The following is a 12531-nucleotide window of genomic DNA, read 5'->3' on the forward strand; positions in this document are numbered from 1 at the left end:
GGGCCACAATAGGGGGTCAAAGTTTTACATACAAATATATAAGAAAAATCTTTAAAAATCTTCTTCCCAAGAACCACTGAGCCAGAAAAACTGAGATTTATATGAAAGCTTCCTGATATAGTACAAATTCTAAATTGTTAAAATCATGGCCCCCGGGGATCGGATAGGGCCACAATAGGGGGTCAAAGTTTTACATACAAATATATAGGAAAAATCTTTAAAAATCTTTTCCCCAAGAACCACTGAGCCAGAAAAGCTGAGATTTATATGAAAGCTTCCTGATATAGTACAGATTCTAAATTGTTAAAATCATGGCCCCCGGGGATTGGATGGGGCCACAATAGGGGGTCAAAATTTTGTTGGTTTTTTGTTGTTTTTTTTTTCGTTTTTTTTTTTTTTTGGTTTTTTTTTTTGATATAGTGCAGATTCAAGTTTGTTAAAATCATGGACCCCGGGGATTGGATGGGGCCTCAAGGGGGGCATCAAAGTTTTACATACAAATTTATAGGACAAATCTTTAAAAATCTTCTTCTCAAGAACCACTGAGCCAGAAAAGCTGAGGTTTATATGAAAGCTTCCTGATATAGTGCAGATTATAAATTGTTAAGATCATGGCCCCCGGGGGTCGGATGGGGCCACAATAGGGGGTCAAAGTTTTACATACAAATATATAAGAACAATCTTTAAAAATCTTCTTCCCAGAACCACTAAGCCAGAAAAGCTGAGATTTATATGAAAGCTTTCGGATATAGTGCAGATTCAGGTTTATTAAAATCATGCCCCCCCCCCCCCTGGGGTAGGATGGGGCCACAATAGGGGATCAAAGTTTTACATACAAATATATAGGGAAAATCTTTAAAAATCTTCTTCTCAAGAACCATTGGGGCAAAGAAGTTCACATTTACATGAAAGCGTTCTGACATAGTGTAGATTCAAGTTTGCAAAAACCATGCCCTCCAGGGGAAGGTTTGGGGCCATAATAGGGACTACGGTTTTACATGCAAATAGATATGGAAAATCTTCTGATATGGACCAAGGTGACTCAGGTGAGCGATGTGGCCCATGGGCCTCTTGTTTATCTTGACCTTGGAGTTTGACCTACTTTTTGAAAACTTTAAACCTTGCCAATAACTTTTGAACAGTAAAAGCTAGAGCTTTGATATTTCATATTAGTATTTCTTCTGAGAATACCTTTTTGTGGGTACCAACATTTTGGACCATTTGACCTTGATCTTGGAATTTGACCTACTTTTTGAAAATTTTAACCTTGCTTATAACTTTTGAACAGTAGGTGATAGAACTTTGATAATTCACATGATAATACCTTGTGACAAGACATTTCCGTTTGTGCTAAACTTTTTTACCTTGACATTTGACCTACTTTTAAAAAGATTGACATTGGTCTTAACTTCTAAATGGTAAATGTTAGAGCTTTCATATTGCACTTGAGCATTTCTTGTGGCAAAATATTTCTACTGGTACCAAGATATTTGTCTTTGTGACTTTGGCCATCTTCGGAATTGGCCATTATTGGGGTCATTTTGTGTTTCATAAACACATCTTGTTTTATGCAAGTTTGGAGTGTTTATATGTCCATCTCATTATAACCTTTTTCTGTGATACTGAAAATAGCTATGGAAACCCAGCATTGCAATTTATTTAACCCTGATCAGGCATCAGTCTGTATTATTAACCAAAAATCTCACATTGCAACAGTATCATATTCTTTACACAATCATAGTTCGCTGTTCTATATCGATGTTATTACTATTCAACAGTAGTAATGCTTTTACAATTGTTGATTGTCCAGATACTGGTATATGTAAAACTTATACGGTACCAATTTTGATGCACCAGATGCGCATTTCGACAAATAATGTCTCTTCAGTGATGCTCAACCGAAATGTTTGAAATCCGAAATAACTATGAAGTTTTAGAGCTAAATATAGCCAAAAACAGCGTGCCAAACAAGTGGAGCCAAATTCGTCCAAGGATAAGAGCTATGCATGAGGGAGATAATATGCATAATATTCTAAAATGCCGGAATTTGCAGCACTTCATGTCATATTGTTTCACTTGAGAAGAGAGTTGCCTGGCTTATGGACTTGTTTATTTATGTTGGACTGTAACATGTAAATATTTTTAATTGCATTGGAAATTTCTAGCCCAAATGAATGTCAAAACATTTGAAATTACCATGTTACCAATTTTGTTACAATGTTTATAATTTACATGTTCTTGTTTACAGTTTCAGTAGGTTGGAAAATTTCCTTTACTACATGTAAAGAAAGAATTGGAGTGTTTACATATCCAATTGATTTTAACATTCCATGTGTTATTGACAGGTTGTATTGAGCAATTCCAAAGTATGCCATTATTAATGGTATGATTAACATTTGGTTTCATTGTGTTGGTCCATAAAAAATAAGCTATTAAACATACAATGTATACTGTCATATGTCAACCTATCATATGTTATCTTTCTGTTCTGTTGACATATGAAACTTTGTTCCATACTTTTATCTATATTTCTTTTCATTTACTTTACTATAGCATTCATGCTTTTTCACAAGAGTTCAGCACCTGAATTAGCTATGAATAGCTGAAAAGCTAAGTGCTCAAGTTAAAAAGGTGACCCTCACTATAAGATACAAACCAAGGATATTGAAGTTTAATAAACAAGGACCTATCTCGGCGAAATGATAACCAAGAATATCGAGTTCTGGATTATATTGATTAAACAAAACTGGCCACAAGACTAGGAGTTCACAATACAAACATTTCTTTAAATATTCGTTTTGGCCTCAAAACCAAACAAAAGGGAACAGACTTCAAGAAAATAACGATTTTGAACACTTCTTTTCTTGTATCAAAACACGAATATGAAGTTGTACGTAAATCTGTAATTCAAGACCTAGGTCTGATTAAAGTATTTGTCTGGGGAGTTTGCATAACTGCACCATTTCTGAAAGTTATGCATTGAATAATTTGACCCGTCTTTCAGTACTTTCAGGACTTTAATTTTCTGTGAACCATTGATATTGATAGGTCACATGATGGTGGACCTATCTTAATTGCGGGGTTTTTTTTTGTAAATCTATACTGTGCTCTCAAAAGTTAAAATATAGGCATACGCAGTGATTAGCTTACTTCAAAAGACGAAAGGTTATGACATCTTAAAACATTAATTTTTAATTAAGCATACAATTGAGTAAATGTAAATATATGTGATGACATGTCATATTCTACATGTATTGTTGATATCATTTACAAGGACTGACAATCGATTACTAGAATGGCATTAGTGATGTCACTCGGGTTTAAATCAAAGTGTGCCTTTTACCAAAGTACTGCAGACCGCGAAATAAGAAACTATTTCTGTAAGTTGACAACAGCTGATATATATGTGCGACTGTTCGGTTTAAATAGAAACTTACATGTAAGATAACATATTTTATAAATATTTTGGTTTTTTTTTTTTTTTTAGAATTTCGTTAATACACAAGTTTCTAAGAAATATTCCTAAATATAAAATGCTTTTAACATCACAATGAGGGTGAATACTGCATTGTTTCGGAAAAAGCCATAAGGCAAAATCCGGAAAAATTCACAGATACGATTTTAACATTCACAGTTTGATGACGTGGGAGTAGACATGAAGCGAGGTATATAGCGGATTCACACCTGGGTATGGTACACAAAAGTAAGATTTATTTTGTATTACAAACCACTTCTTTGGAATATGAAAAGACAGTAACAATGTCATATTTAGATGTGTTTGTTGAGCATTCCATTTTAATTTGACGGCAGGAAAAACAATAACTGCACATTGACAACGATAATATTATGCACGATGTTGATATGTAGGTCACATCTCTAAGGTACTAGAAGTTTCTTTTCAAGTTTAGTCTTGCGTTCTTAATAAGATAAGCTTTATAATGTATTGTGTTGTTTAATATCACGTGATGATACTACAACTTGATGTACGCGACAGTCGCGGTAGTGTAGTGCTCAAAGCCCACAGTTCCACGTCATACCTAAGACATTACAAATACCATTTAGGAGGAACCTCTATTTTACTGTTAATGCTAGGTGAGATTTAATAATGTGCAGACTTCCTTCTTTAACTTTTCCCCATATTCTCAAGGAATTCGATTCTCTGGTCATGTGAGCAGTTTGAAAGCTGCATATTGCTTACAGAATTAGTAAGCATTTTAAGGATAGATTGCCAGGTGAAATTATAATTTAATTTTAAATAGACTGGAAAATTGTTTTTCTATCTACGCTGCACGGTATCTTTAAGTAAGGTAAGTTCTTTTGAGATTAAGTATAGGATAGCAATTTATTTTCTTGATAAAATTAGATTGATTTTATTTTGATAGAAACTGGTTGGCTGTCCTATTTAACAGGTACATGTACATAACACGCAACACTGAATGACAAAGATACACCATCTCGACAGGCGCAGGCATTTAAACATTTTAATTAAGAATCCCATACAATTCATTCATACAATAACGGAATATAATATGTTAATGATTTAAATGTCGTGGGTTTATTTCAGCGCTCTTGAGGAAAAAAGTCGAAATGATCCTCCATTGTTTTTGCAGTAACTAAGTAACATACAAACAAAATGGCCTTTACGTTATTCATTTCGGTGTCCTATTAAGCTTTACAGTTTTTCCTTGACAAAAGCAATTATTCATCTATTTATTACGTCAAATAAACACTTAGAGGTCTCAAAGTTCTTGTCTATACAACATTTAGATCAATCTTATATAAAACAAGTGCTCGGTCTTTGTGTGGAAAAACGATTTCTTTCATATTTTACAGACTAAATCATGGCAGAAAGATCTATGTTTTCCAAAGAAGAGAGAAATTTTTGGATCCTAGATGTTTTGATTAAACACGTTGCTCCTCCGGCAGTGAGGAAGCAGTTTGACGTTATTGTGCCACCAAATGATCTAGCCAACGTACTAAACAATAACGCCAAGATACTTCAAATGCTTTTCAGTAAGAAAGTTATCAATGTTTATCAACAAGACGTACTCCTTCGCGTTCCAGGCGTGAAAATACCAACAATATCTGCAGTATCTACCTCTGGAAAGAAAGGTTTGTAATTAGACATTACAGAATAATAAAATTTGTGTGTTTTTTTTGTTGTTTTTTTTTAGTTGTTTTTTTTGTGTGTTTTTTTTTTTTTTTTTTTTGTTTTTTTTTTGCACGAAACAAACAAAAGAATTATTTCCTTCGAACGTCAAGATCGTTCACGGATGAATTTTACCCAAACCAAACTGTCAATTCATAATCATCAACTGAAGACATTTCAAAGCAACCAAAGATATCAGATACATTACAATTAACAAACTAGAATTATACATATTTTAGGAAACTTTCATCTGGCCTGTGAGATGATCAGTTATCAAATCATCAGTTATCTTTCAATAGGAAATTAAATTCTCCAACGATAATTTTCTCTCCACAAACCTAAGGGTATTCTTTTTGTCTGAGAATGTAAATTTCGCAAGGGGAATATTTTTATAGCACGACTTTAAGTTCGTAATCAGAAATCTAAGTAAAATTCACAACAATGGTATTTTCAATTTCTCCATGATATCCTGTCAGATGACCAATCTAATCAAATTCAAACTTCTTAGATACGCTCCGTATACTTTGCATAAGAAGATCTGATATGACCCGATTAGGGGTGACCCCCTGGGTTGATGGGAACTTTATGTTAGCCAATCAGCGCGTCGGCTGTGAAGTCGTCGGTGTTCGATTCACAATTCAAGTAAAATGGCTGCGATTATTTGGTTTGAAAAAAAACCCATCGCAGCTATAGGTAACGTCACAATGCACCGTTTACGTCAACTGGCGTTATATTTCTCGCGTTAATGAAGTAAACCATCTTGAAAACTATTCAAATGATACCCATCCCTATTCATACATAAATCGCAATTCACAATTTAATTTGGGTGTATTTTATATCGTATGTCTTGTTGTTTGTATGAACGGAATAGAATTGGCATTTTTGCGAAATTTCAGAATTATGTATGTGAGAACAACAATTTTATAGTGTAAAACTTATACGGTACCGATTTTGATGCACCAGATGTGCATTTCGACAAATGATGTCTCTTTAGTGATGTTCAACCGAAATGTTTGAAATCCGAAATAACAATGAAGTTTTGGAGCTATACTTCATGGAAAGACAGTGTGTCAAAAAGTGCAGTGTGCAATAAACTTCGTGTTAAAGCGATTACTGTAACTTGTTTACGAACCGCCTCAATAGCCATCATTGTCTGTATGCCGCAATCTGACTGGCTGATAGTTCTCATGAATATTTCAAGCAAAAGGTCACATGGACATGATCCCCAATGGGGTTATGTCAGATCCTGTTATAAATATTGTGAGTGTATCCTAGGATGTGATTTTAATTGGTCAGATGACATGATTGGTATTCTTAATAATTTGTAAAATGGTTGCATGTTTCATCATTGTTACAGCTGCTTCTTCGGAAGACTTTGATCTAACCTTGATGATTTGCCTTCTTCGAAATCTAAACCTTGTATCCGAACCTGCCACCGGATGGGACCAAGTTCCACCTCACAGCGATAATTCCCTGGGTGCGAATATGACCAGAATCAAAGTGTACAGAAACAAGTTAGCTCATCCATCAAAGAATCGAATGAGAGATCATTCATTTAAAAAGATATGGGCTTCATTAAAAAAGGTATGTAATCACATTTATTGAAAGAATGCTATGCTTAGAGCAAAGCGCAGATCGAAACAACTTTTTAAAATTTAAGCTATGAAATTGTCATTCATGAAATTTCCGATTTTTTTGGTACTGAAAACTTAAAATGGCCTTCTCTCTTTGTAATGAAATGACAATATCAGACTCTTGTAAATCAATGTTTCTATAAATGCTAGTGTATGTAAAAGTGAATATCAATGAAATATTAGCATACAAGACCTGTTTTAGCAACCAAGTATTCATGAAACAATAATCTTGATATCCACTAAATCAATACACTTTCAAGAATCTTGATATTAAAATTCAGTCTCGGGTAATCCATAGATCTGGAAAAATTTCAGGAGCGTTAGAATTGAGTAATATATTCTGTATTGTACATGTTAATGTTATAGTCATGTATCATCAATCGAAAGTGTATTAAGAAGCAGTCAGATATTCGGTCGATATTGAATGTGATATTGTCAGAAATACACGAGCTAATGCTATAACATTCATGGTTTTGTTCTATTAAAGGCTTTGAGCGAGATTAGTGAAGGCGAAACTGATGAGAAGGTACGTGAGATAGAAACATTTGACTTTGATGGATCCAACAGAGAACAGCTTCTATGTAAAATACAACAGGGTTTACATGAAATGCAGAATGAGTTGCAATTCCATCGTAATCTGAAAGGTAACTAGAAATATGTCCATGAATTCCCCGCCCGATCTTACATTTGTAATGTAATATGACAATAAGGGACCCATCAGTCACCTTGGCCCATATTTAAAGAATTTCCCTATGTATTTGCATATAAAATCTTTGATCCCCTACTGTGAATTTTAGAACTAACTTCTTGCCCCCTTCCCCCTCCATGATTTAGGATTTGGAGTTTGGGGGTTTGTTATATTTGTTTTTGCTTTTCAATAATTTTCAGACAATAATTGTGAAATCAAATTTACCTTGCCTCCCCTTCTTTGACAACAATATTACATACCCGATTATATTTATATTATCATATTATTTCATCGCGCTTTATTCCCATGTGTCTATTATTTCTTTTTAGACGACTCATAACAGTTTTGGTATTAATAATACCATTAATTGAACAGAATTAAACACCAAAATAGGCATATTGGATAAAGGTATATACTCCTTCTCCTCTTCCTATCCCTTCAATTTAACGAAATGTGATTTTAAAAATTCTTCTTCGTGAAATCGAATAAACTTAACTTTGTTATTGTAAAAGACTGATACAATATGTTACAACTCGGCCCATAATAAAGATGTTGATACCGTAAGGTTTACAATACCCCATTTGCTACTACTATATATCCTGAATCTTAGGATCATTAGCACGCCCCCTACTTTCGGCGAAAGGGCAGTTATTGCAAAAATGAAGGTCATTACATCGATATTATAATCACACTATGTTCACATGTGTTATTTCTATTATTATGGCGATTCTACAAATCATACTTGTTCCTTCTAGTTCCGACTGAAATATATAACTAACTAGCAGTATCAGATGTAAATGCTGTGATTGAAACTTGACATATGTGTTACTCCCTTTTTTGGTTAGAAAATACGACAAACGTGTTAAAAGAATGGAAGTCTGAATTGGAGGTTTTCTACAGAACTAGGGGAACAGCGGAAGTGTTAGAGAGAATTCGGACTAACAACACCGTAATGATAATTGGAAACTCTGGTGCTGGAAAATCAACAACAATGAAGTATGTATCCCTTCTACTCGAAGAAGAAGGGTATGAAATAATCCCGGTAAGCTCAGCCAATGATATACCATTTCAGAGATTCAGTGACCGAAGACAAATATTTGTTATTGATGATATATTTGGTAAATATCGAGTGGACAGTGTGATATTTGAGACGTGGAGAAGATTGAATGACCGTCTCAAGGTCATATTTAGGGACAAAAACGCCAAGCTGCTGTGTACTTTGCGACGACAGTTGCAAAACGATATCAGTCATTTTTTATATGAAACAATTTTTGATACAACTGTTGTTGATCTTGACTCTTCTGATTTAACCTTGTCTGAAATCGAAAAGAAGGGAATGTTTGAAAAGCACTTGTTACATCAAAACATAAAGATGCAATTTGATGAAGTTTCACTCCGAAAAATATGTAGCTGTAAATATGCATTTCCATTAATGTGTAGATTGTATTCCTCAAATTCTGATTTCTTAAAGAGAAAGGCGAACTTTTTTTCTTCACCATCAGAAATCCTTAAAGAAGAGTTTTATCACTTACAGAAAGAGAATAATGAGGTATATTGTGTTTTGGTGCTGGTCGTAATTTTTCATCCTGAAGAACTCAAAAACATTTTTGATATAACTTGTGAAATCAATAGAAAAGATGATTATAGCTTGGTATTAGAAGCGTGTGGTGTAGGAGAATTCATCTCAAGGACAAGTCTCTATAACCAGTTGCTTTCTTTGACTGGTGTTTTTGTTGGATTAGATAATCCTTTCACATTCATTCATGATAATATTGAAGATACTGTTGCTTTCCATTTTGGCTCCTGTTTTCCAAAGGTAATGTTTCAGTGCTGTAAAAGAACATTTTTAAGAGAACGGATTCGAATTACACGACATGAAATAGACGATGAAAATGTTTTAGTTATCAAACGTTCATCCTATGACGACCTATCGCAGAGACTTTTAAAGGAGATTATCAATGGGAAATTTCATGATATTCTTTTGAGCGAGCCATTGCAAAACAGAGGTTTTGTACATTATTTTGTGTCCCACATTGAAAAGAATGGAATATCTCTGAATCATTTGGAATCCATACTCTGTACAGAGATGCTATTACCGTCATATCTACAAGTTGGGAAGAACTTGAGGGATATCACAAACATAAACAGAGAGGCGTTGACAGAAATTCTGCAGAGCAGCAAATGTCGGTTCATCTACTGGGTAGCTGCGACAGGCAGTCATTTGCTGTTTCATCACATTTTTGAAAGACAAAAGGGTATTGCTCGAGAATTGTACGAAAGTTATACTTTGATTAATGATCTCTTACATATAGCAGTACTAGGTGGAAGTATAGATATCATAAAATCACTTATAGAAAGGGGAGCTAATGTCAATTCTTTTGACAAATATGGCACCCCATTGCTGTGTAAAATTGCGGGAACGAAACGATGTGACATTGCGAAACTATTATTAGAAGAAGGTGTTTATATAAATCAAGTAGATGAGGTTCTAGGATGGACTGCTTGTCATGTAGCTTCCTGGTTTAACCATGTTGAAATGTTAAAATTGCTTTTGAGTAGAGGAGCTACTGTTAATGAATTTGATTTTAAATCCCGGGTGCCTTTGGTTCTAGCAGTGCAGAAGAACAATGAACAATCCGTGTCAGTTTTGTTGAGCTATGGTGCTTATGCTCCTGATGAATATCTCATCTTTGCTACACCATTCACATCCGATGATCTTTTGGGAGAAGCTTTACACAATAAAAATTCTGAAATAATTCAAATGCTCTTAAACTCCGGTAAGGTGGTAAATTCTATCGGCGTATCATTCCCTTTGTCATTTTTAGAGAAGGGTGTGGTGAAGGAGAGGTTGGCATTGTTTCTGAAATCAATTACCGGTAGAGCAAATAACTCCAGGGCACGTCTTTGGGGTGATTTTGTTAACGTGTGTGATGCTATTTGCAAAAATGATATACATATGATTCATAAGATATTCAACAAAATCAAAAAAATGAATAGGTATTCCGCTGTCAGAGGTATACACGTTAATGACAAAAGAGAGGTTTCGCTAGCAAACTTCCATCAAAATTATTTGCTATTTACTCCACTTCATATCTCAGCTGTATGTGATAATTTCATCGCAGCGAAGGCTTTGATGAGTTACGGTGCAAATCCATTTCAAAAAGATGCCCATGGCAGAACTGCGCTTCACTTCGCAAATAGTAGGGCTATGATTAAAGTTCTTTTGTCCACAAGAACAACGACCACTCTGACAAACATGTCATCACAGTCCGTATTACAAAATGTAATAACATATATCATTGCTTTCAAATTTGTTCCAATGATATTTAGCAGTTTTATGAATACGAATGTGAATATCAAAGACAAAGTTGGAAACACACCACTGCATTCCATTGTTGTAAGGTCAACGAATGTCACGAAATGTCTTGATGCTGTGGAAACATTGATAGAACACGGTGCCAATCCATGCATACGATGTAGACGAGGAAATTTACCAATCGATCATTTTAGAACTGTTTCACCATTGTTAGAGGAATGTGATATTGAGAGGGGGGAACGAATCTTGGGATGTAATAAAACAAAAAGTTACATAAAAAAAGAAAAATGTTATTCTATCTGTTGGACATTTCTTTCTGTGGCCTGCTATTTATGGTTGTCTTTCTTTGGTGCAAAAAGGGTGTGCTATGGACGTGGATCTGGAATATCTGCAAATGATTCGAGAGAATCTGGGCTATTTCAATTTCGCTACATGTTCTATTCGCAAGTAATCTTTCTTATTATTCTGCATCTTATATATCTTCCATCTGAAATTATGATTCAGTCTTTGTTTGTTAGAATGGGGAGCATGCCTATAAGAAGTGACATATATTCCAAAAAACAATTGTTAAGTATCTCGTCGAACATAGCCATTGCCATGGTCACAATCAGAGTATTATTCTATCACGGTATATCCAGTAACACAGGGCAAACAGTTTTCAATCTGTATTGTGTATGGGTTTGTACTATGTTACTAGTCATTTATTTTCCATTTCCAGTTATCCGCAAACATCAGTCTTTACTGTTAACGGTTTTCAAGGTCACATTGGTAAGTTTTCTTATGGGAATGATTCTTGCACCTTTTCTTAGTTCATCCATAGAGAGCAAAAGTACATGCAATCTTGACCACCAGCATTGGAGCTTCATTGACTTTTACCGATTTCTGATCGCCAAAATATTTGTTTCCTTTTTCTGTATATTTTTATTTATTTCTAAATTAGCAAATCAATTGTTTCATAGTTTGTTGGAGCCAGTATATTGGTATAGACACGTATGCTGTTTTTTATTATACAGGTGGATTCTCCTATTTTTCATAATTGAGATATTGACTTTACCTGTCACAATAGTTATATGCAACATAGAAAATTGCTAAATGTACTTTAGTGTATTTCTTATTCAGCTTCATACGCACTGGCATGGACACTTTCTTTAAATAATGTACGTATAATTAAAAGAAAACTTATCATCAATTAGTCTCATAAGATTAGTTTAATCGGACTATATGTTATCGCAAGTTAATGTCGACATCAGTATTTGAGTTATTTGTGATGTATTCACATTACATGACAATTGTATAACCTTGTACATGTGAGTGATTATTGAAATAAAAATAACATTATCTATGCGTGATTGCTATTATTTAATGTCAGTGACGGTACGATTAGAATATTAAGTATTCTAAGTTGACATCTACTTTCCGTCTCTATTTCTGACAAGACAAGATCAGAATATGACAAATTAACAGGATTATCTGATATCCTAACAAAACCATCTGAAAGGTCGACAAAAGGATCACTAAGTCGACCTGTAAAAATATTTAATCGACTTGCCAGATCATTATGTTCCTAAATGGATATTGAGCGTGAAAACATGTTACTGTAAGTTACTTTTTAAAAATCATTATTGCATGACAAGTGACCAAAATCATCTGACAAATCAACATATTTTTCTGACAAGTGATCAGTGGCGGGTTTACGTGGGCCACATTCGGTGAGACCCCCCCCCCTTCTAAAATTTTCAAATTT

The 12531-nt window shown here is 34.4% G+C and overlaps 1 protein-coding gene across 1 annotated transcript; it reads left to right on the forward strand.

The window, feature by feature from the left end:
- The first annotated feature begins 3155 nt into the window (after positions 1 to 3155).
- Positions 3156 to 12131, forward strand: LOC125661001 (uncharacterized). Its single transcript, XM_056147222.1, has 5 exons — positions 3156 to 3703; positions 4834 to 5112; positions 6507 to 6733; positions 7271 to 7427; positions 8317 to 12131. Exons 2-5 carry the CDS (start codon positions 4842 to 4844, stop codon positions 11877 to 11879), a joined length of 4218 nt encoding a protein of 1405 aa, XP_056003197.1. The 5' UTR covers positions 3156 to 3703; positions 4834 to 4841; the 3' UTR covers positions 11880 to 12131.
- Positions 12132 to 12531: the final 400 nt, after the last annotated feature.

Source organism: Ostrea edulis, chromosome 8 (genome assembly GCF_947568905.1).
Source record: "Ostrea edulis chromosome 8, xbOstEdul1.1, whole genome shotgun sequence".
NCBI classification, from domain to species: domain Eukaryota; kingdom Metazoa; phylum Mollusca; class Bivalvia; order Ostreida; family Ostreidae; genus Ostrea; species Ostrea edulis.